Genomic DNA, 21,103 nt, shown 5'->3' on the forward strand with positions numbered 1-21,103 from the left:
GAAAAAGTGATTTAAAAGACAAATCAGCCAAATGCAATATGTGGACCTTTTTCAATTCTTATTTAAACCAAAAAAAAAAAAAAAAAAAAAAAAAAAAACCCACCCCAAACTCAAAAACCTGTTAAAACATTTAAGATATGTATGTAAGAAATGGAAATTTGAATACTGTCCCGGTATTTGCCATGATAAAATTATTGACATTTTAAAAGTATTATAGTAGCAATGTGATTACTTTTAAAGAGTGAATTCTTATCTTTCAGAGATAACCTCTCAATATTTATGAATTAAATGATCCACGCCTGAGATTTGCTTCAAAATAATGGAGGATGAAATAGAGGCAGAAGAAGTAAGGCTGGCCATGAATTGATAATCGTTCAGGTCTTGATCGGTACATGGGTGTTTACTATAGGTTTCTGTCTGCTTTTGAATATATTTAATCTATTCCAAAATAAAATATCACCAAAAGACATGGGCAATTTCTTAAATGCTATTATTAATGCAGATGCTTTTGACATTTAAAATATAATGGCTTGAATTATTTCTAACTGACCCTTAGACTAGAGAAGTAAAAAAGATTTCTATTCAACCTGGTTTCTTTCTTTTTCAACCTAATTTCAATTGAAACTAATTTTAAAATAGTCACTGAATGCTTACTACGTTCAAGACACTATACTTTAAAATATCCTACCCTGTGAACATCATTTTGCTTCTGAACTGCTGGGAAATCGCCTCCAATAGGTGCCTGCCGGCTCAACTCATCATCTTTCAGTTGTAGCCACACCAGAAGTTCCTGAAGAGAAAGGTGCAGACGCTTCCACTGGTCAGAACTGGCTTCCAAATGGGACCTGAAAAATAATGAAAGGAAATTATGCCAGAATATCCAGAAGGATAATTGATGGTTCTAACAATCCCATTAAAGGTACATTGGTTGGTTAGTTCCATAGTGTATAGACATACTGTAAAAGACCTAGCAGTCCTCAATAAAAATGTGACTTTTGAGAGCCACAAAATGGGGTATTTTGATGGCAACTTTAAGGGAAGACAGTGTTTAGCCATATGTTTATTTCCACATGCAGAATTCTGAGACTTTTGGCATGAAATATACATTGGAATGGATTGCTTTCCTACAGTGTTGCAGTCAATGATTCTTGATGTTTCTGGCAAAAAAAAATTGAACCCAGTGACTAATATAAACCACTCAGTTTTCATGTGACTCATGCTAGTACTGGAATTCTTTCTGCTTTGAGAAATAGAAAGGTCTCTCCCCACATTTTGACTTTTCCATTTCTACACCCTAGGCAGCCTCTTCCATTGACTCCTTCCATCTGGCAACTGTTCCTTTCTGCTCCTCTTCCCATATGCTTCTCCTTTCTACCCTTCTTTATTTGTGTGCACCTGGGATTTGTTTTCACCAAGTTCCAACATTTTCCGCTTTGTTTCCTTTGTGTAAAATGTACTGAGACAACAACTCACGTGGAAAAGTAAAATCAGACATTTGCCTGAGAGCCTCCCCAAAACATGAATAATTTAGGCAAGAGACTGAGTGCTTTACCATCAACTGTATTTAGAACATGTTAATCCGCAGAAGCCATTTAAGAATACACAAATGAATGATCTGTGCTATAAAATCCACATTTCACTTGAGGATGAGAAGCTAAATTAAGAAAATAAATCATAACCCAGAAAACAAAGAAACGCAGAATGTTAGGAAAGCTTTATCCTCAGGTCAATTGAGAATTATGCAGCGTTACTTACATCTTATCAGCGATTACTAATTAATTCATAAAAATTAATGCTGCCTATAACATAAATATAACCTAGTCTCGAATGCTGCAGAGATTGAAATGTAAAGCAACCTGGTAGGGCAACATTTCTCTTTGCCATTTGATAACTTAGCGTGACATTTCAAATACAATTCTCCTGCTGGCCTTAGTCAAACATCATCAAATCGTACCTATGTGCTGAAATTAAATTATTCCAAGCTTTCCAAAGGATAATTTGATGATACATAAACGTCTTTAAAATGTACAAATACAATGACCCATGAGCTTAAATTCAAGGAACTTATACTAAGAAAGTAACTGGGAAAGCATGCAAAGATATAGGCAGAAAACTGTTATTTACAGCATACTTAGGATTGATACAAAGTAGAAACAACTTAAATATTCGATACTAGGAAATTGGTTACATATATAATGGTGAATTCATATAATGCAATGTTGAAATCCTATGAATCCTGTGCAATGTTCAGTGTGATGACATAGGCAAGTATTTACAGATATGGAAAAGATCACCCTGTCATCTGCTAAGGAAGTAGGTTACAAAAATGTATACAATCTATTTTTCTAAAATGTTTGTGTGTGTATTTGTGTACACATGCTCCACCACTCATAAAAAAATTCTGAAATGACAACTAGTTTATCCCTCATACAAGGATTTACTGGTGATTTATTCTTTCATCTTTATACTTTTCCAAATGTTCAGAATTTTCCTTTTATTATGGGAAATATAAACATTATATTCAGGAAAAACAAAGGCATTTCCAGAGAAATTAGATTGTTCAAGACTCTAACAGCATTATTATCTAATAAAGAAATCACGAAATACCATAGATATCATGAATTAAATATAATAGTGCAGATTGCATATGGTGTAGAGGTCAGTTCTTTTATGTTTCTGTTCTTTCCTCCTATTTATCACTTCCCCATAAAACTAAATGAGAATTCCCTACGCAAGATTTTAGCTGTTTAATGACATGTAATGACTCCTGGTTACAGAGCTTCCCTGGGGTGTCTGGAATTTGCAGCTTGGTCCCCTTGAGGGTGACAGAGGCTGTCAAGCAGGACATTTTGAAAGGTAGGGAGAGGCACAGTCTAGACATGGGAAGGCAGCAAATGGTAGATGAGATACTGATTCAATAAATACTGATTGAGTGCCTCTCAGTTCCAATCAGGCACTGGGGAGTAGGGAGAGGGGAAGGTAAGGGAGAATACAGAGATGTCTAAGAGTCCGTGTGTCTGGTAGAAGTAATAACATATCCCTGCGGTGGAGAGGTCTACAGACAGGATAGATAGGCTGAACGGCAAGCTGCCTAAGGTGAGGGCTTCCGCTGCTGCTTGTTTACAAAAGGCAGTGCTACAACCCCGGTTCCAGGTTAAATGATGCTAATTACTAGCAGGTCAATGAAAACTTTTGTGTCCCCTAAGAGAGGGGGTAAAAAATGAACACTGAGACCCAGGGAATTCTTTCTAAAGAATCTAAGACAAACTCCATAGCATGAGATAGGGAGGCTGTGAAGAGACAGAAACACAGGACAGTCAAGAGAGTTAATACAGGAACAGAAGAAGGACCTGGGATCATGAGTGAAAAAACACCAAACTCTCATGTATCTGGGTGAGGGGGCCTTCCTTATTCATCCCTAAGGTATGGAGTTAGGTCACTTTTCCAAATGTTTGATCACCTTAACTACATATCAAATGACTTTCTTTCTTTTCCTTGTTAAAGCAGGAGAGTGAAAGGAAACGGGTGATATGACGATAAAAACTTAAAAAGCTTATAAAAAGCAGAGGACACTGGGTAAGGGCTGGAGAGGCGGAAGTCAGTCAGATAATGGCTCCTGATTTAAAACAACACTTACAAAGATATCAAATCTAAAGCCATGGTTCTCAAACTGCAGTGTGCATAAGAAACATTTGAGTAGCTTGTTTAAAGTACAGACTCCTAGGTTCCATGCTCAGAATTTCTGTAACTGAAAAAATTTTTTTATTAAAATATAATTGATTTACAATACTATATTAGTTTTAGGTGTGCAGCATAGTGATTCAGTATTTTTGCAGATTATAATCCATTATAAGTTATTATAAGATAATGACTATATATAATTTCCTGTGCTATACAATATATCCTTGTTGCTTCTCTATTTTATACATAGTCGTCTGTATCTGTTAATCCTGTATCTCTAATTTGTCCCTCCCCTCCTCCTTCTCCCCTTCGGTAACCACAAGTTTGGAATATAAAAAATAATACAAAGGAATGTATATCCAAAACAGAAACAGACACACAGATAACAGAATTTCTGTACTTTTAACAAGAACTTTCACAATTCAGCAGGTGAGCTCCAGGACCACTGTCTGAGGAAGAATTTCTTAAAGTATTTCCTATGTGCCCTAAACATTACTTGCTGGTCTCCAAAGGGCAAAGGTGTTATTTGTCAGTGACATGATTTTGAAGAAGATCTAAATGTAACGAAATGCTCTGAGGTCAGAAAACATTTTCTCTGGCCATGCTAAGCTTGCGAAGTGTTTTCAAGACACATTTCTAATGCATTTGTTGGAAGCAGCTGCCCTATCTTTATTTCCAAGACTGTATATCAAATATTTCTAAATGATTAACCTGTTTGTATTTGGGATGCCTTTTCCTGCTTTTCCTAAAAATGTTTCTTTGTATTTGTAATGACTCCCCCTGCCTCGTTTTATCATAGGATGTTAGGGCTGAAAGGAACCTTAGAGATCATTCAACCCTCTTGTTTTGCCAATGTGGGAACTGAGATGCAAAGACTCCTATACAGACACCTGCTGAAGCACATAACTTGAGCTGTCACATTTAGACATGGAAAATGGAAATGACAAACCTTCCTTACATGAGGAAATCCTTAACCTTAAAGGTTTTCACCAAATGTTTTGGATCCCAGAGCAAAAACGCTTCCTGCTAATTGGCAAATAGACCCCATTTACCCCTATCTACCCAACAGAAAATAAAAGGGGAGGTTTGAAGCAGCAAACTTAGCCTGTATTCATTTTCTATTAGTCTTTACTAGTGAAGACAAGAGCTTAGGAGTTACTAGCTTTTAACAAGGCAAGTACGAATCTTTCATAATCATATAATTTTTACAGTTGGTAAGGTTTAGGTAAAATGCAGAACCTTGGGATATATAGCTTGGTCTTTAAGAAACTTTTTGGTGTCAAGATGGTAAGAATTATAGAGGCTGCTAAAGTGATTGCTATTTCTCTAGACACATATATTTCAAGTGTGATTTGGTTGATGCCTAGTTTGAAATCCTTAATAAAACTTTACTCTGAAAGGCATCTATTCTTAAGGCAAAATGTGTTCTATTGAATTCATTTTTCACTTTGACTTCCTTTATAAAACTAACGATATCCCTGTATATCTTTGGTACCCTTGTGTAATAAGATAGCACGTAAGCGTACAGAAGGAAAAGGTAAGAATGCAGAAAAAATAAGGAACCACAGAAATAAAATGGGGGCTATGAGGCTTTAAATAAAGAAACAGAATTAAGCCCAAAGAGGAGTAAACTTTCTGTTGTTGTTGTTGCTGGGCCATGAACTCCAACTTTCAAACATAATTAACACCCCAAGAGTAAGAGAAAGAAGGCCAGAGATACTCAATGTCCAAGTGGCATTTTTGTCTCAAAGGTAGAAAGATTCTGCTTTTGGTTTTTTTTTTTTTTGCTCTTTCTTTGTTCTCCATTACAGATAAACCTCTAATTATTTTAATTTCTAATACCGAGTACTTTCTAAGAGATTTATTGCTGCTGTGGGTTAAATAATGTTGGTGTCCTCACCTCTCAAATTAATGTTCAAAATTTCATAGAAGGGATTATTTTATATAACATTTGCAAGCTTTTCCCCCAAGTATAAAAATCTCACAGAATGTAAATTTTGCTGAAATTATGTGAACATCATATATGATTCTCCTAATTAATAGTACATAAATAATCTGGAAAATACAATCTGGTGCCAGATTCAATTGAAATCTTCATACATATTTCTATGTAAAAATTCACTTGATCACTTCTCAAATTATTCATAATTTCAAAATTAAAAATGCAACATTGTAGGCATGGAATATTTTAGAATGAGAAACACAACACCATCCTGATGTTGGATAATATAATCACTGACTGTGTCTGTGTCTGTGTGTGTATGCATGTGGGCACATGTGTATATATATATATATACACAAATAAAAAATTTTCGCTTTATTTTTCTCCCACTTATAGCAGTTAATCTTTTGTTTGATGACACTCAGCTATCACTGAGTATTTACATGTCCTCCTTATACCTCTTGGACAAAATGTGATGTAATAATGCATGGGGAACAGATGGCACATACTTTCCTTCAACTAAATTATGAGTTACAGTCTCAATTAAAGTATTCTTTTTTCTCAAAGACACTGTATTTACTTTCGTTTATACCATGTCTTTTACCTTAATCAGTTATTTTAAATATAAGAAAACCAAGGTAGAAAAATTAAAGAATTTGCCTAGGTTTATAAAGAGTGACTGTAGAATTAAAAATAACAGAACTGTAGAACTGCCAGGGGACGTGAAGAGACCATCATGTTTCCGGTCAAACTTCCTCATTTCAGTGAGGGAGAAAATTGAAGTCTGAAGCAGGCTCACGATTAGATGCTAGGTAGCAACAGAGCCAGAGGAGAAACTAGGTCGCCCAACTGCTGGTCCACGACCCTTTCTACTGTACCTCACTGACTCAATCAAAGCTTGGCATTTCTGTATGTACCTAATTCAGCTGAAGGCAACCAGTATAGCCCTAGGAAACAACCCATGAATACTTAAAGGGACTTGCCATCAAGTGAAAATGAGAATAGTACAGGGAAGATCTAGTAAAGGAACAGTCAGAAAGGGAAATCTCAATTATGGAATTTGAGTCAAAATTTGGAGGATGAGAGGAGAAATTGTGTTCCAAGTCTGAGGATCGGGAAGTGCACTCATTCATATGAGGACAGTGAGAAAATTGTTGGAGATCAGGAATGGCATTAGAAAGTAGAATTTACTTGGCTCAGAGAATCCACGTTGGGGAGTAACTAGACGGCTGCTTGGCGAATATATGTATGTATACGCATGACTGCGACACAGTGCTGTACACCAGAATGTGACACACTGTAATTGACTGTACTTCAATTAAAAAAAAAACAAATAGACTGCTGCTTGGTGAGGAAGGAACTGGGAGGCAGAGGAAGAACAGAGAAGGAAAGGGGTTAGAATGGGTTAATTAGAAATAGTTGGTAGAGAGAGGAAGGCTCACTAGATTCCAATGACTAAATATAAGCTTCATGAGAGCAATGATTTTCTTTTGTCTATTGTTCACTGTTGTGTCCTCACTGCCCAGAAGAGTGTCTAGTACGTAGTAAACACTCAGTAAATATTTGCTGAGTGAACAAATAAATGAATAAGAGAATTATGGGAACCATCAAGATGGAAGTTCTTGACCAAAGGAATAATGTGATCCAGTGCCCAAGGAAGAATATTTTTGTAAATATGCAATGGATGGCCTCAATATAGAAAGAAATAGAGACAAATCTATCAGTTTGGAATGACGCGATGAAGACAAGAATCACAATCACAGGAAGAGGAAAGACAATGCGGAAGGGAAATAAATGGAGGGAAAAGGACATAATGTGGATTTAGATCACGATGATGCCCCTTCTGAATCGATGGAATGCAAAGGGAAATTTCAAAATCATTTTGGTTTGAACTCAATTTTATTTCATTAACAGTGGGCACCTATGAAATGACATGCTAATATTTTATATTTTAAAATGCAAAAATGGCTTCAGAATCTTTTATTAAACAATGAACAACTGTAATTTTTTTTAGTATAATATATTATAGTTTGGGCAAACAGAGGGCTGTTTTCCAGGGTAGCTTGGGAATTTTTTAAAAACAATTGTGGTGACTTTTCACTGTAAAATAATGTTGATGGAGGTATTGACCAGATTTGCAATGCAAGCTTATGTATCAAGGATCATTCTGTATCTAACTCTTCCAGTGCTCACCTGTCCTATTTCGTACCCATCCTGAATTGCTATCTCTATTCTGCTTCTCTCAGCTGAACCCTGCCATTCAGCGTGGACTGACTGATATCCTTATTTCAACAAAGTATCAGGAAATAAACTAAATCATTTTGATGTGAAGCATTACCTTGCTTCTTATAAGTGAGTGCTTATAACACATTATTATTAGCGAGGCCTATTTAAAAGCCAAAACCATTGATCTGAATATTTAAATTCTAGAATTTGCAGTACCTTAGATGAGCTAAGGTAACTGTTTTCTACTTGATTAATGACAGCAAGAATTAAACTGCAGTAGCTGGCATCTGGGAAATTGTTGAGAATGAAGAGACCACATTTTGGCTGACATGCTGTTTGCCGCTTTCAATTCCCCTTTTATTTCATCAAGTTCACACGAAGGAGAGAAAAGGCACGAATGATGTTCAGAACAGTTATAGCACCTTTCTTTTCCTCTCCTGCCAAAAAAGAATAGCTTTCTTTTCTTTACTTTATCTATCAATACCTTTTCCATCTCCCATGTTTCATTCTTTTTTAATGACAGATGTTATGAAGGTGGCCTTTGTCATGACATATACTGACCTCTCTCAGAGTTTAAGCTATAGAAAGCAAATGGAGCCTCCCTCTCTTTGAAAATGCCATCACCTGTTGTTGCTCATGACTCATCACCAACACATCGATACAAAATTCATGGACCAAACAGGGAGATAAAAACGAGGGTCTTGGAAGCTGGGATACAAACTTGGGCGGGGGGACCATATAAATAAAAATGAATCCTCTCCTCCTCCTAGAAATCTGCTTCTCTATTTTATCGTTTCACTTATTACATGTTTATGTGTAAAAGTTGAGTGAGTCTTCCCTTTTTCTTCTTCCTTTATACTCCACGGTATAATATGATGGTTCAAAGCTCAGACTCTGGAGCCAGACTCCCTGTGTTCAGATCTCAGATCTGGCACTTACTAAGTGACCTTGGGAAACTTATCTAGCCTCTCTCTGACTCACTTTCTTCAAATGTAAAGAGAGGATAATAATAGAATCTGTCTCTTAGGGCTGCTGAGAGCATTAAATGGGTCAATAAATATAAAGTGCCATGACACTGCCCAGTATGTGGTGCATCACATGTCAGTTACTTGCTATCATCATTATTATGTCATATTAAGCACTGATTTTTCAAGAGCACTTACAAATCAATGAATTTCAGTTTTATTTTTTCCCCATTGTAGAAGTAAAGATACTACGTGTCTAAATTTGGGACAATTTCAAACAATTATAAAGAAGAAAAATAATCTCCATTCTGTAATCTTACAAACTAGAGGTAGTAATGCCTCCCAGTGTTGAGTGTGTTCCCTTGTAACTATGATGAAGTCCTCTTGTCTTTGTGTACCTCCCTCCACTACCACTCGTCCTCTAGACACAGAAGAAAACACAAACAATTTTTATAAAAAGATGTGAATGACAAAAAGCAACTGATCAGAAAGCAGGAAGCCGGACTTCCACTCCCTGTACTTCCTGCGTCACTTAGGTGACCCTGGGCATTTCACTTTCTCTCTCTGCTCTTTTCCCCTCCACTGAACTCGTGTAAAACGGGATTGCAAGACCCTCACTGTGCTCTCCTTACAACAATGCTGAGACGCATTCACTAACTTTTCAAGAGAATGTGGATCCACAGAAGGGGACAGAGTACAAAAGAGGCGCGGATAGGGCAGCGAGAGGCTTAGTTTACTGCGGTAACGCAGTCTGAGAGGGAGCCAAAGGCAGGAAGTTGCTATCATTTCTCCTGAGCTGTGAGAGCTGTGGAGAGGTCTCCGTTCAACTCTTCATTATAATGTGTTATGGTATTTAAAGAATGTCCTCAAAGAAGGAATTCCATAATAAACATACATTAGTTTTATCACTTTTTGAATAACCCTGTGATAAACCAAGAGAGAATCCTATGAAATTAGCATAGCTATGCTCCTCATTTAAATTCACTCTAATATGTGTCTCTCCTGTGGTTAGAAACCATCACCATTCTAATCGAATCCGAACCCTCAAGTATCATCTCCATACCAAGCAAATAAATGATTCATTTACTCAAAATAAAATAAATCATTCTGAAATTGGGTGATTTACATAAACATATGAGATATTAGCTACTTGCTCTAGGAAAACGAGGGAAATGTCATTTTAACTCATTTCTGGCTTCTTTGGTTCCTGATCTTTTCTTACCTAATGTTGAGAGACTTTTTCCGCAGCTCACTCCACTTGAAGTTCATGTTATCCAAACGTCTTTGTAACAGGACCGCATCATCAGAACCCTCCAGGGATCTCAGGATTTTTTGCCCATTTTCATCCAGGTTGTGATAGATATCTGTGTGAGCTTCGATTTCTCCTTGGAGGTCCTATAGGGCATCAGGGAGAAAAACACATGCAGAATTACAAAACAAAAGAGACCAGTTGTGACTGTGAATTTGGAGAACTGCAAAAAATAAACTATTTGTTCAAAAGGCATTTCGGTCGGGTCAACTAACAGGAAGATACACCTCTAACTTTTCTTGGTGTACTGTCTCTTCATGTTATCATATAGATTGAAAATGGGTATCTTCCTAGGTATAATAAATTTATTCCTTTACAAATTTCATAACTTATGTCTTCTAGTCCATGGATAAAATACATTGTTTTATAGAAGTGATATGAAATAAAACTCCATGACAAAATACACCCCAGTGCTAATCATTTCATTACACTATGGGTCAAGCCATATTTTCCAAGCACATAGTCATCTGTAGAATTGACTCTGACCACAAAAACACGGAGAGACTAATAAACAAGGTTGTAGTTGGTTCACAGCATCAGCACATTAATGGGATTCTATCATAGGAGAATCTTCTTGACAATACATATTAAATTCACTTTGGTATTCCAGCATCAGAGATTTATTACAGCATTATACATTTATTAGTAAGATTTCCCATGTAAAATATCATCTTATATTTAGGCTCGACAGGTAGAAAGTCCATAGGACCCTGATACGAGTTATGATAAGAAGTGATGCATTCAACCTTATTTGCATATACACAGATCAAGAAAATTATCACAGTAGAAGAATCTGACCTTTACATGGTATGTCTTCCTATGTAACATTTTCAGCTTGAACCGGGGACTACAGCACTGATCCTGTTGCATACCAATCCTGAGAAAACTCAGCGACTGAAAGCGCCCTGCTTTAAAATGCCAACTTTGCTTACATTCTGTTGACAGAATGAATTTCAGAGCACAGGCCTCACCAGTCAATAATAATAAACAGCCACTTTGTACTCCTCACTCAACGGTAGCCAGGCCTGTGGATGTGGGAGGGACCCCAAAGAGAGGAGGCCTGGAATATGCAACTGACAGTTTCTATCAAACAGCCAACTTTTCTTATCATTTTGCCATTATAAGCCAGAGACATTATAAATTCATTTTATATATGTGTTTCCCTCCTTGTTCCCAGCAGAACGGTCAAAGCCAAAGGAACATTCCTTAGAGAGCTGCCGGGTACCAGCATTCCTTTCTGCCTACACAATGAATGGAGGCTTTGTACATTATCTGACTTGCTTTTAGAGATTTGTATGCCTCTGTTCAACAAGTTTAAAAATTCATTATGAAGCTCCGCACAATTGGATTGATCTGTATAACTAGAAAAGTTTTTTTGCTCCCCTCTCTCTCTTTCTAAAATTGAATTAAATTACTCTTCTAAAGGAAGGAAGGAAAAGTGGCAGCGATAACATGTGAGAAAGTCTGAAAAACCTGCCCATGTTTTCAGTCATAGCCTCTTCGATGCAGAATTTTGAATGTTGCAGAAGTGAGGTAGATGGACGATGAATGTCTCCTGTCACTATTTTTGGCAGCCAAAGTATCACTGATGGACTCTAAAGAGAATTCTGTCTCATTCTCTTTGACTGGAAGACAGCAGGGGGAGTATGGACAGAATCACATCTGAAGTTGAAAGAACAGAAATACGAAAACAGATTGAGGAGGATCTATCTCTAGTCCATCAAAAACAGGCTTGTTCTGGAAGGAAACAGCCTGCTTTCGAAAGCAGCTTATGTGGTAGAAAACTAGCATTGGGTAGCTTCTTCCTGAATGGAGTTTGGACATGGAAAAGACACACCCTGTTGAATCTGCCACTTCTTCAGCGAAAGAGAAAAATGAGGTTATTATATCTAAACAATTCAAGACTAAAAACCAAACAGATCCAAGTTAACGAGATAATTTCCCCAGTTTTCTTTTACTTTACTTTTCTTCTTGTGTATTTGATTTGTACGCTCCTTCAAACTTTGCCTCAGAGTATACACTTAAGGGATTAAAACCAAACCTTTTGTTGTTCAACAAAATAAGATATTTTGACTAATACAATCCACCGTCTCCATTAGCATGCATATGAATTACAGTACATTTGAATTTTTATATCTTACATTTCTAAGCAGAGACCCAGGCTCAATCAATAGTTCCTTAAGGTTATGCATACCGCGGAGTCATCAATACTTTGTTGAGTAAGTGAGAGGTCTTCCCAAGCAGAAACAGGATGTTGATTCATGAAGTTGCTAATTTGCATCTTGGACATTTAGATTACATCGCATATAAATATCTTTGTTGTATCATCAAGAAAGAAATGAATATAAAATTGATAAACCAGTATTTGTTGAGGACCGGCTATTTGTCTAGTCTTAGTACTGTGGGAAACAGAAAAGGAGTGCAAGAGACAGTGATGTCTTTGCTTTTCCTAAAATGTAGTATGCACTTTTTAGTTAACTCATTCCTGTTACCAACTACATATTGAGAATTCCTTGCCAAATTTTACAGATACTGGGATGAAAACTGCTCCCCTTGGAAATTCAGAAGTGGCCGAAGTAAAGTCTTAGCACTGGCAGGAAGGTAAGTCAACTCAGTATTATTTCTCCAGTTCATGATGGTGGTTTACAACAACAAAGGACACACATATAGTAAAGGTCCTCACAGTTTACAAAGCATTTAGAAATGTATTGCTTTAGTTATTCCTGCTTCTATTTTCTCTGTTTTACAGATGAGAGCACTGAGGCTCAGAGATGTTTAACAGACTTGCCAAAAGTGTTAAATGTGGGCAAAGGGTCTAGTTCTTTTGACTCTGGGAGATCTTAGGCTGGCTCCACACACCATTTATTATAAGCAGTGGCTGTAACAGACAGTAGTTACTGAAGCTGAACAAGGCTACTACTAACAAGGGGAAAAACAAGTACTGAGGGAAAAGCACACAGAAAGACGCCATTACTGGTTTTGATAAAAAATTACCCACATGGATTGATTCGGTCGGAATGAAAAATGGAATCCTGACTATCCTTTTCACTCTTCCCTTTGCAGCTGGGCATCTAGGACCACCTGTGAGCAAGAACTGTTTGCACTGAAAAGGTCACCTTACTACAAAATATCCCTTCTGCCAGAACAGAAATTCTTCCTTCAGTAATTCATTCCTTAGTCTAAACGTGCCATGTGAACATTACATTAGGTAATCACCTGACATAGCATAAAGGTAGCTTGGCCATGTCCCTTTGGGATGACGGGCTGGTAGGGAGTCAGTCAAGCTACAGGACTCAGGTGGGTTGCTCTAAAATGGAGTTGAGTATCAGTGAGGAACCTAAGGTTTTCTTTAGGACGCTGGCAAGCTGTAGTGGAGATTTCTCAGTACAAGTAGGCAGCATGAGTCTTAGGTGGCGAAGACACAACGACAGGGCAAGTGGGAAGGAATACACTCACACTCATGTTTGCATAAAATTACCACCATGGCACTTATCTTAAGATTAACCTTAGACTCAGGGGCTCCAAAAAGCAGGAGGCTGGAATGGAGAAAATGGAGAATCAAGTGGAGTTCTCAGAGGAGAGCCAATCTGGACAAAAAGTAATTTTCAAAGATATTTTTAAGCAGCTTTATTTTACTTCTGACTTGACTAGAAAAGATTCCCTCAAGCCTTAGTTGCTACATTCAGTGTAATTTTTCCTCTTCTTTTTTGTGATTGTATTATTCAGGAAAAACAATAACTAATGAAGAGGGGAAAAAAGTATTTGTTATACAACAACAGAAGCATGAGCCGTAGCCGCAACATATATAAGACTGACTACACCAGACACTGTCCAAAGCACTGCATATACATGAGCTCATTTAATCCTCGCAGTAACTCTCTAGGGTAGGCATTATTATTATCTTCACTTTACACATAAGAGAATGAAATTAGAGAGAGGTTCAGGAAAAAATGAACAAGGTCACACAGCTAATAAACCATGCAGCCAGATTTCAAACCCAGGCTGTGGGACTCCAGGGACACGCTCTTACCCACTAGGCTTTATTACCTCTGAGTTTTTTCCTATTAATTAAAAAATGTTTCCTATTAATAATACTCCTGCCTAAATGTCAGCAAATCTAGCACTGCCATTAGACAAGGCCGACTAACATTGCTTTCAGTCCTCAAAGAGTCATTTTATGGTTTTATTAATATGAAACTGTTATGTATATCTGAAGCAGTGAAAGGAGATATATCAATACAAGACAGAACATAAAATAATTGGGAAAATGGGTGCAGATGCAAAAATAACATGTGGCCCCCTTCTCCCAGAAAGATACACAGTGCCTAAAGTTATATACAATTATGGACCAAATTTCAACTGTGAATATCAAAAAGTTCAGATACGAGGCAAGCATGATGCTTACAGTAGAGCAGTTTTAGGAGTCGGGCATACCCTGCATCCTGGAAAGCTTTTTCAAGTTTCAAAGTTCCTTCTTTTCTCAGAGTCTAGCCTACTTCTGTCATAAGGACCCTTGCTCAGCCTCCGGGGAAAACTAATAGGAAAGTACAGTCAAACAGACATAGTAGGAGTCTCTTCCTTCTCTTTCCCTCATTAGCTGCGTAAGTTTCAAAACTCTTCAATCTCTTTGGCGTCACTAAATATTAAATAATAATACCTACCTGCTGGGTTGTTTTGACTATTATATGGAATAATTTTTGTAAAATACTTTGAACGTCGTACAGAACACAACAAGTCTTTAATCATTAATAGCTAACATAAGGATTTCTGTTATAAGAGAGTCAATGTGGAAACCAAGTGATAGAAATAGACTTTACGAAGTCATGGAATTTAGTTTAAGCCTTGAAGGATGGATAGGCTTCAGAGAGGTGGAGGGAAGAAGGTATTCCAAGTAAGAAGAGTAACATGGAAGTGGCAGAAATGTGGCGAAGAGTTTGGATTATGAGCAGGGAGAATGAATTGTACAACCAGATCAGAATGGATGATGCGTGTTGGGAAGAAACAGGTAGAAGGCAGTCAAAGTTCTCAAACTAAGTAGGATAAAAACCTTCTTTCAGGAAGTCACTGAGAATAAAATTTTATAAAGAAAAGGACAAAGACAAGTAGAATGACCCATGGTGATTGTAAGCAATAAGACAACCAGGAAAGAATATGAAAAGTTACAAAAGTTTTACTAGAAGAAAAATAAAGGAAGATGCCAAGAATCAGTTACTGCTACACTCTTTTTTTTTTATTATCCAAACAAAAAGTCATCATACTATTCACAAAATATCACAGATAACAGATTCCACATATTTTCTTTCCTATGTAAATGGAATTATTGATCTCTGCAAAATCACTCAGCCAATGATAACCTCCTTATCTTGAATATAACCAAGAAGTGACCAGTAAAACAAGACAAACAAAAAGATGTCAGAAGAATAAGTGGCCAAATGTCCCTACAAAATTCATCATAGACACACCATCTCTAACCTTTTCTGAAACCAATTAGCATGTGAATAATGATAAGGTCATTAGTTCCTCTTCACTGGTAATTTTTACCTAATTCATATAAACTTGATGGGGAAAAAAAGTGATGACCTGATTTCTAATAACTTAAAAGGTCAAAAACAGAAGATTCAAAATAGGAGAGAAGTTATCCTTCAGGGCTAAACTGGGAGTAGAAAGAAGTGACACCTGATGGAGAACCAGAAAGGTATAAAAGTCGCTGCGGGCACTCAGAGTTGACCAAGGTCACACAGTGTGGAAACTAATAGCCTTACATGTATTATTAGCCCCTGAAGGCATCATCTAACTTTAAAGGGAAGCAAAATAATTAATGTTAATGATAATGACCCTGAATTAGCCAGAAAAAAGCAGATTTGTGTTCAGTAAACTCTATTTAAGAAGAAAGCAGTGTATGTAAAACTCTATTTTTTATTTTTTTAACTTTTTTTTATTGATTTATAATCATTTTACAATGTTGTGTCAAATTCCAATGTAGAGCACAATTTTTCAGTTATACATGAACATATATATACTCATTGTCACATTTTTTTCTCTGTGAGCTATCATAAGATCTTGTATATATTTCCCTGTGCTATACAGTATAATCTTGTTTGTCTATTCTACAATTTTGAAATCCCAGTCTATCTCTTCCCACCCCTCGCCCCCTTGGCAACCACAAGTTTGTATTCTATGTCTGTGAATCTATTTCTGTTTTGTATTTATGCTTTGTTTCTTTTTTTTTCTTAGATTCCACATATGAGCGATCTCATATGGTATTTTTCTTTCTCTTTCTGGCTTACTTCATTTAGAATGACATTCTCCAGGAGCATCCATGTTGCTGCAAATAATAGCCAAGACATGGAAACAGCCTCAATGTCCATCAGCAGATGACTGGATAAAGAAGATGTGGTATATTTATACAATGGAATACTACTCAGCCATAAAAACCAACAACACAACGTAAAACTCTTTAAATAAATTTATCCAACATAGTTACTCTTAAAAGGTGTTGATGCTTTAAAGAAGTTAAATAAAACAAAAACAAACATGCAAAAGTAAAACTCCCTTAGCTTGGTCATCCAAAATGACTTGTTAAACACGGGCTCTAAATACTCAAAATTTTGGAATACACGCAAGCGTGCACACACACACACACACATTCCATTATGAGAACAGAAACTGAGAGTAAATCTTTAGAAACATTTATAGCTATCTAAAAATAAAAAGCATGGGCTTGCATTTTGTATCTGGTTTTTGTAATTTTTAAAAGTAATTTATTTTTATTGCATGTTACAAAAGTATCAGTCTGCTAAGGATTGGAAATTAAAATTAGAGAAACAAAACAGCATTATCCTTCTTAATGGATTTTTTGAGAAGCACCCACATAAAGGAGTAGGACCTATAAACTTGACCTTACAAGGACTCGACTCTAACCGCTAGAGGTTCCTAACTTGCATAGGAAAAGCAGTTGGGTACAGATTCACAGTGGGTGTCACTCTATTTTTTCTTTGTCTATTCTATATGTGGCCATTGCAATACTTTTAAAGCAGCAGAGTTATCATCCCAAGAGAAGCAAGAGTTAATTTGAGGACTGCCGTTTGGCTTGGAGCCTGGTTGCTCTAGGTAGATAAGAAGTGTGTTTTCAGGTCCACTGCACTGCAATGCATCTTAAACGAGCGGCTATGGATTTAGGAGTCCACAGGCTTTGCTTTAAAAATGGTTGTTATTAAGGTCCTCAGAGACTATTATCCTGCAGGGTTTGTTGTCTTTGCTTTCATATCTTGTTCAAAAATTCTCACACTTAAGCACTAGAACAGTGGAGAGAAGGGATATGTTCTCCTGCCTCAGTACATTCCCAGGTGCAAAGCTTTATTTCAAAATCTAATCTTTCAAAATGCTTGGCCTAGGGTGGATTACCCCGGAGGAAACAGAGCAAAATCCCATTTGTCAGACTGCCTTAAGCAATCCCAAACTCTGGTAACCCTTGATGCTTTCTCTCCTTGTCTGACCCTCTGGTTTACTCTATTCTTAAAATTACTTTTTTAGAATTGAAGAGTCCATTTCAGATATAAGTAAGGTGGGCCTTATCTTTTCCCTTCTGCATCTTGGTTTTCCCAGGTTCTTTTTATTTTGTCACAGGGCAAAAGTAGTCTGCATATTTATTCATTACACAAACATGTATTAAGTGCTTATTGTTCAGTTCAAGATTTCATTAGGAGCCATGGGAATACATATGATGTAAGAAAGGTATAGTACCAGGCCTTAAATTAAGTCGTTCCTTCATCCTTTCCACCCTCCCTCCATCCCTCCATCCCTTTCTTCTTTCCTCTCTTCTTTTATTACCTTCCTTCCTCCCACAAGTATTTAATATATTTGCACCCAGCTCTGCAGTGGTGAAAAAACCCCAAACCTCTGCCTTTTTGATGTTCACAGCATAAAGGATAAAGAGAGAAATAGGATAAACAGGGGAGAAATATGGTCAACAGATAAATAAATGTTTAATAAAATTAAAATATGCTCTGAAGGTAACAAATGGGCAGTTACAGTGAGAATAAAGGTGTACACATGGTGGTGACAGGTGCTCTTTGGTTACGGTGGTCAAGGAACACCTATGTGAGAAGGTTCGGTGTCAGCTGAGACTTGAAAGATGAGAAGACACCAGTTATAGGAAAACCCAATAGCACAGAATTCCTCCCAAGTAAAAGGCAGGCAGAGGCTTTTGCATCAGCTCTGTGGTAGGAAAGATCTTGGCTAGAACTTACTAAGAAAGAAATGTGGCTAGACATGAGGTAAGAGAGGCTTCAGATAATGTGGGGCCTCAAGTCCCATAGTATGGGGTCTGAATTTTATTTCAAGTGTGACGGAACACAATAGAAGCTTTTAAAGCAGGGTAGCAACATGATATGATTTAGGTTTTAAATAAATCACTACATTGCTATGTGGAGATTAAAGAAGGCAGGAGAGGAAACAGAAAGACCAGTTAGAGGCCAGTCTCTAATCCAGGCAAGAGATAATGGTGGCCTGGACTAGGGAGACTGCAGAAGGAGAGAAGAGGACTGCTGTGAGATATAATTTGGATGCTGGATTTCTTACAAATACTACTGGATTGAGTGATGAGAGTAAAGGAAAGGGTTATCTCAAGGATAACTCCCAAATTTTAACTTGAACAACAGATGGATGGTAGTGTTATTTACTGAGGTGATGAAAACTGGGGGGCAAGTCCATTTTGTGTTCTATTTTCATGTTATGTTTCAAAATGACTGTGAGACATTCAAGTGGAGATTTGAAAAACATGTGTGAAACTCAGTGTGGGGTTCTGGGCTGACTATGAATTTGGGATTATTCAGCTTACTTATACTAAGACCATGGGAATGGGTAAGCATCCTTATTGAGAAAGAAAACAGAGAGAAGAAAAAGGGCCCTTGGATAACATCCAGAGGACCGCCAACATTCAGAGGTTACATGGGGGTAGACCACCTAGCAAAGGAGACCCAAAGGGAAGATATAAAGAGGTAGAAGAAAAACTAAGAAATTACGGTGTCATGGTAACCAAGAGAGGACAGAAGGCTTCAAAAAGGAGGGAGTGGGCAACTGTGTCAAACGTTGCTAAGAGGTTGGTTACATTAGAACAGAACACTGTCTATTGGATTTGGCAACAACGAAGTCATTGGTGACCTTGATAAGAATAGTTTCAGAGGCGAGATGGAAACAGATGTAAGAGTAAGAAGTCTTAAGAAGGTTAACTGAACATACAGCACTGTTGAAAAGCTGGGCTATGAAGTTGAGATAGAAATAAAATAGCACCTGAAGGGGGATGAGGGACCAAAGGAGGGTTTGGGGAATAATTTTGTAATGTTTGTTTTATGTTTAGAGCTCATACTCTAGGTGGGGAGTCTGATTTGAAGCAGTTGAGGAAGAGTTACAAAGGCCCACATAACTAAAGAGTATATATCAGAATGTCTTAAAAGTCTGGAGTGGATGGGGGTAATTAACACAGAGTGGGATTAAGCACTGTGCAGCGGGAAGGGCACGGCCTTTGGTGTCATAAGATCTATATAGATTCTAAATTCCCTCACTCACTAGCTTTGTGATTTGGGGCAAGTTATAAAATGCTTTAAAGCCTGTTATTTTCATCCATAAATAGGGCTCATAATATCTACCTTATAAGGTTTTGGCAAAGATTAGATGAGGTGATGTGGGTAGAGCATGTAAATACTAACTCAGTGCCTGATCTATTGAGGGTTTTCATTAAAACTGTGTCCCTCTGCCCCTCCCCCACCTTCCTCCATGACTCCGAGCTTGCTAGCAGAGGCTATTTCAAGGAAAATGAACACCAAATACATAAAGATAAGAGCCAGAGCTATAGGCAGGATCTAAGAAGTAGTGCGGCTGTGAAGGGTCAGCAGTGGGGTTCAAAGGGTACAGAGTGGCCATTGAGAACTCTGAAAGCAGCCTAGAGATTATATCTGATTCTATAATGATAAGATTTCACTGTAGCTTCCTGTGCAGGCATGACGTAGTTAAAATGCTTTTAAGAATGATTATTTAGGGGGGACAGTTTTCAGGGTAAATGGAAGCAGGGAGAGAATGGAGACAGGAAGTTTGGCAGACAGGCAGCCCCAGCCATTCATGAACCAACAAAGTTGTGGCTCCAGAAACAGGGAGGACGTTAGGAGGAAGGATGCTACCATCATCGAGTGCTCATAAATTACAGAAATAGCTGCACATGTGACTCAATTTCATCCTCCTCTTGCTCTACCTTTGGAAGGTAGAATTCGGCCAAGTGGTAACTATTCACAAAAAGCATGTTAAAGATAGAAATGTTATTTTCAGTTTTCTAAAGAGTAAGACAAACATTATATATGCTGTGTTTCAAACACACATACACACCCATTGGTGCCAAGTAAATTACAATGACAAGGCAAGGGCAATGACCCCAAAGCTCTACACAGGCCCAAGAGACTTCTACCTCAAATATACCCTATTAGGCATTCCCAAAGTACGTGGAAGTGAGTTTTAAAGGACACAAAATCCTGAGAAAGGGTAGGCAGAGTAACACTGCATCGGATATTTTTAAAGTTAAGATGCCATCGACCCAGTGGGGAACTAAAGTTGGTATCCATTTGGCTCAGTATTTGAGTTATAAAAAAGAATAGCATGCCTTCATAATGTTGGTGTTGGAAGATAAAATAAGTCCCAAGATAGGCTGGGTTTTCTTTTTTACTAATATATCTAAAATTCATATAAAAAGCTATACTGTGTTGCAATATTTTTTCAGATATTGCTCTATTGCTTCATTGCCCATAATTGGCAGAGCATTTCCTACATGAGACATCTTTCAGAAGATGACTACCAATGATAATCTTGAAAGGCCTTCACACGTAAACTCTAGGTTGTACATTTCAATCACAGAGACAACTGCATATGAAAAGTCTACAACGTTGAAGGTATTTTCGGTTTTATATTATGTTTTATGTGCAGGAATCAGCCTGT

General features: G+C 37.4%; 1 protein-coding gene across 10 annotated transcripts in view; it reads right to left on the reverse strand.

The window, feature by feature from the left end:
- Positions 1 to 21,103, reverse strand: part of DMD (dystrophin) — a 1,840,970-nt gene that overhangs the window by 326,688 nt on the left and 1,493,179 nt on the right. For 8 of the 10 annotated variants that reach the window (XM_045507265.2, XM_045507267.2, XM_045507235.2 and 5 more), the window contains 2 exons: positions 10,037 to 10,209; positions 689 to 845 (listed from right to left, as the gene is read on the reverse strand). In XM_045507265.2, the coding sequence (XP_045363221.2) occupies positions 689 to 845; positions 10,037 to 10,209 (330 nt within the window). Of the gene's footprint in view, positions 1 to 688; positions 846 to 10,036; positions 10,210 to 10,921; positions 11,037 to 21,103 lie in introns of those variants that run through there. The other 2 variants (XM_010970161.3, XM_010970168.3) reach the window with 2 other exon arrangements.

This window comes from Camelus bactrianus, chromosome X (assembly GCF_048773025.1).
Source record: "Camelus bactrianus isolate YW-2024 breed Bactrian camel chromosome X, ASM4877302v1, whole genome shotgun sequence".
Classification (NCBI taxonomy): Eukaryota; Metazoa; Chordata; class Mammalia; order Artiodactyla; family Camelidae; genus Camelus; species Camelus bactrianus.